Consider the following 3061-nt stretch of genomic DNA (forward strand, 5'->3'; position numbering starts at 1 on the left):
AATTTTGGTTTTTATGCAATCTTTATGTGTTTTGGTGTTGTTTTGTTAATAATGTTGGCCTTTTATGCAATCTTATGTGTTTTGGTTCTTTCTTCTATTATGCAGGTATTTGTGTACCAGTCTAGGGGCTGATTTTTTATTATGGTATATGCTAATTATTTTCATTCTCATTTTTGGTTTATTCTTATGCAAACTCTTGGTTTCTGTTGACATTAATTTTTCTTTTATAGGAGGAACATCCCTTGGTTAAGTTTGAACACTGGGTTGAAGGAGGTGGCATGTGGAGTGGTGATTTTCATTTTCGGAGTTTGATTTTGTCCTTTTTGAGTGTCTCTCAATTGGAGTTGTTGAAAGAGGGTGTGTTTGGACAGTTTATGGATTTGGTTGATGTCCGCCTGAGTGATAGTATTTTCCATTGCTTGATCTTATCGCAACTTTCATCTAGTAATGATAGTGCGTTAAAGTTTAAGATTTTTGATCGCGCGTGTGTATTTGATTCCGAGTCTTTCCGTCTTATTACTGGGTTGGATTCTTGTGTTGGCGATTTTAGTGTTGTGTCTAGCAGACCAAATAGATTGTTGAGACTTTATTTTCCAAATCAGGATAGAATAAGGTTGTGTGATCTCAAGAGTTTTTTACAGATCAAGTCAAGTAATCGTACTGGTGGTTTTTAGGAAAGATCTAGTGATCCTGTTAGACTTGCTGAGGTCTATATATTGGAGAGGGTTTTGTTGGGTCGTAACGAGAAATGTGTTGTTAAAGGTCATCTAATGAAGATAATTGACGATGACAGTCTTCGGGTGTCTTATCCTTGGGGTTCTCTTAGTTTTAATTAGTTGGTACGGTCGATTCGTGGTTGTGTGAAGACTTTCAAGAGCATGCCATCTACACGTTATATGATTAGTGGTTTCCCTTACGCTTTAAATGTGTGGCTGTTGGAGGTTTTCCCTATCTTTCGAGGGTTTTCAAGTTTTCATGGTCTGAAGTCTCCTCGTATGTTGTCTTGGGGTCCTTCAAAGCAAGTTAATTATAAAGTTATTACTGATAATTTCTTCCATGCTGAAAAAGTATGTGTTCCCCTTTTGTTGATGCTTCTTTTTCATGGTTCTTTTTCCCTCTTGTTATTTTTTGTGTTTTTGTCTAAATTGATGTGTTTGTATTGTGTTATTGAGATTCAAGAAATTTATTGTCCATGCTGTTGTTGTTGGTACGGAACAAGAGATGCTGGATTATCCAGTTGCACTTAAATTTCCTGATGATTCAGGCCCTTGTTCTTCCCGTGCGATTTTGCCATCTGAAGTTACTTCTCAGATAGTTGATGTAAGTTGTACTTTGCTTTTTGTGTTTTTGGTTGTTTAACTGAATTCTGAGTTAGAGGCCTTGTGGTATAGTATTTTAGTAGGAGACATTTTTGTAGTCTTTTCTGTTTTGGTTATGGAAATTAAAGTTTATGCCCCTTGAGGCATACTTTTTGGTTTTGCAAACTTAGAATCTGCCCCTTCCAGCATACATTTCTCCTTTCATATTTTCAGTTCTGCCCCTACCGGCATACTGTTCTCATTTTGAGACTAATTTTAGTAGGTAACACCTTTTGAAGTCTTCTCTGTTTTGGTTTTGGAAATAAAAGTTTATGCCTCTTGAGGCATATTTTTTGGTTTTGCAAACTTAAAATCTTCCCCTTCCGGCATACAGTTTTCTTTTCATATTTGAATTCTGCCCCTACCGGCAAACTGTTTTCATTTTCAGACTTCAGTTCTGCCGGTTCCGACATACTTGTTCAACATTAGTTTAGTGACATCAAAAGTAATGTGTTGTTTTATTGATCTGTTATACAGGGTGTTTTGTCTAGTGTGAAGAAGCAACTTGATGATGAACGATCTACAATTGTCAATCAAGTAAAGTTATGGCCTTTTATTTTTTTATTTTTGAGTTTGTTAATATGATATGTATACTTTGCATGCTGCATTCGTTGTTTTTGTTTATTCTCATTTTCTTTTCTTCTTTGTTTATTTTTTTTTTTCGTTTTTTTGTAGTCTTTGGATAGCCGTTTCGAAGAGTTGGATAAAAATTTTGTTGGCGCGATTAATGCTGTGGATAGCTTAGTTCGTGTACATGATGAAACAAAGTCAGGTGTAGCAGCTTCTGAAAGTGCTAAAAGAACTTGTTTAGAAAGTAGACTTGACAGTTTGGAAAGTAAATTTGATTATGTGATGCATTGTGTTGAAAGTTTAGTTTGACTGCATAGCGAAAACAAATCTTGTAAAGCTTGTGCATCTGGTAAAAGACAACCTGATTTGGGTTATTCAGTGAATGATGAGGTGAAGTTAGATGCACATCTTGGAAAAGAGGAGAATATGCTTTGTAAAGCAAGGTCTAAAAAAATGAGACGTCTCCCATGCTCGATATGCTCTGTGATGCTGCTGTTTCTTCATCAAGTCAACCGTCTAATAAAACTCAAACTCTTTCTCAGTTTGAAAAGGAATTTGTGAAAGAAAATGAAGACCGCGTTAAAGAAATTGCTGCAAGTAATAATGCTTTTCAATGCGGAGATTATGTGTTTTCTTCTAATGAAGTATCACAAAATGTAAATGAAGCAGCAACTGCTGTTGAAGATAGTAGAAAACGTCCGAGATGCGAAGATGGAAACAAAGAAGATGATGGTAGTAGAAAACATCCGAGATGCGAAGATGGAAACAAAGAAGATGATGGTTATCCTAATTGGTATTTGCTTACACCAAGCAGTACTCCAGTTGAGAAACGGTTGAGATCTGTTGTTGAAGATATATACTGTACTGCAGAAGAGTTAGGAAAGTGAATTAATTTTTTTGTTGTTATTTACGGCAAGTGTTATGTTATTGTGTTTCTCCCTTTTTCGAATGATGTATATGTAAATTGGTCTTTCATTTCTGTACATATAATGAAGTTTCACTTTTTCAAACTGTGTTCTGTAGTCTGCCTTAACCGGCATACTTTTGCCATTTTCTCAATAGATGTTCTGCCCCTTCCGGCATACTTCTAAGATGGAAGTAACTGTTTTTCCTAAAAATAAAAAAGATAATTA

At 35.5% G+C, this 3061-nt stretch overlaps 1 protein-coding gene across 1 annotated transcript; it reads left to right on the forward strand.

The window, feature by feature from the left end:
* The first annotated feature begins 247 nt into the window (after positions 1–247).
* Positions 248–2542, forward strand: LOC132634301 (uncharacterized). Its single transcript, XM_060350570.1, has 3 exons — positions 248–1320; positions 1836–1899; positions 2032–2542. The coding sequence occupies exons 1-3, from the start codon at positions 1222–1224 to the stop codon at positions 2235–2237; spliced, it is 369 nt and encodes a 122-aa protein (XP_060206553.1). The 5' UTR covers positions 248–1221; the 3' UTR covers positions 2238–2542.
* The last annotated feature ends 519 nt before the right edge of the window (positions 2543–3061 follow it).

The sequence above is a fragment of the Lycium barbarum genome, chromosome 3 (genome assembly GCF_019175385.1).
Source record: "Lycium barbarum isolate Lr01 chromosome 3, ASM1917538v2, whole genome shotgun sequence".
Classification (NCBI taxonomy): domain Eukaryota; kingdom Viridiplantae; phylum Streptophyta; class Magnoliopsida; order Solanales; family Solanaceae; genus Lycium; species Lycium barbarum.

Coding starts and splice junctions, on each gene's coding strand:
- LOC132634301 (XM_060350570.1), top strand. CDS start 1,222: ATGCTGGATTATCCAGTTGCACTTAAATTTCCTGATGATTCAGGCCCT. Junction 1,321..1,835: donor TTACTTCTCAGATAGTTGAT/GTAAGTTGTACT, acceptor TCTGTTATACAG/GGTGTTTTGTCTAGTGTGAA. Junction 1,900..2,031: donor TACAATTGTCAATCAAGTAA/AGTTATGGCCTT, acceptor TCGTTTTTTTGT/AGTCTTTGGATAGCCGTTTC.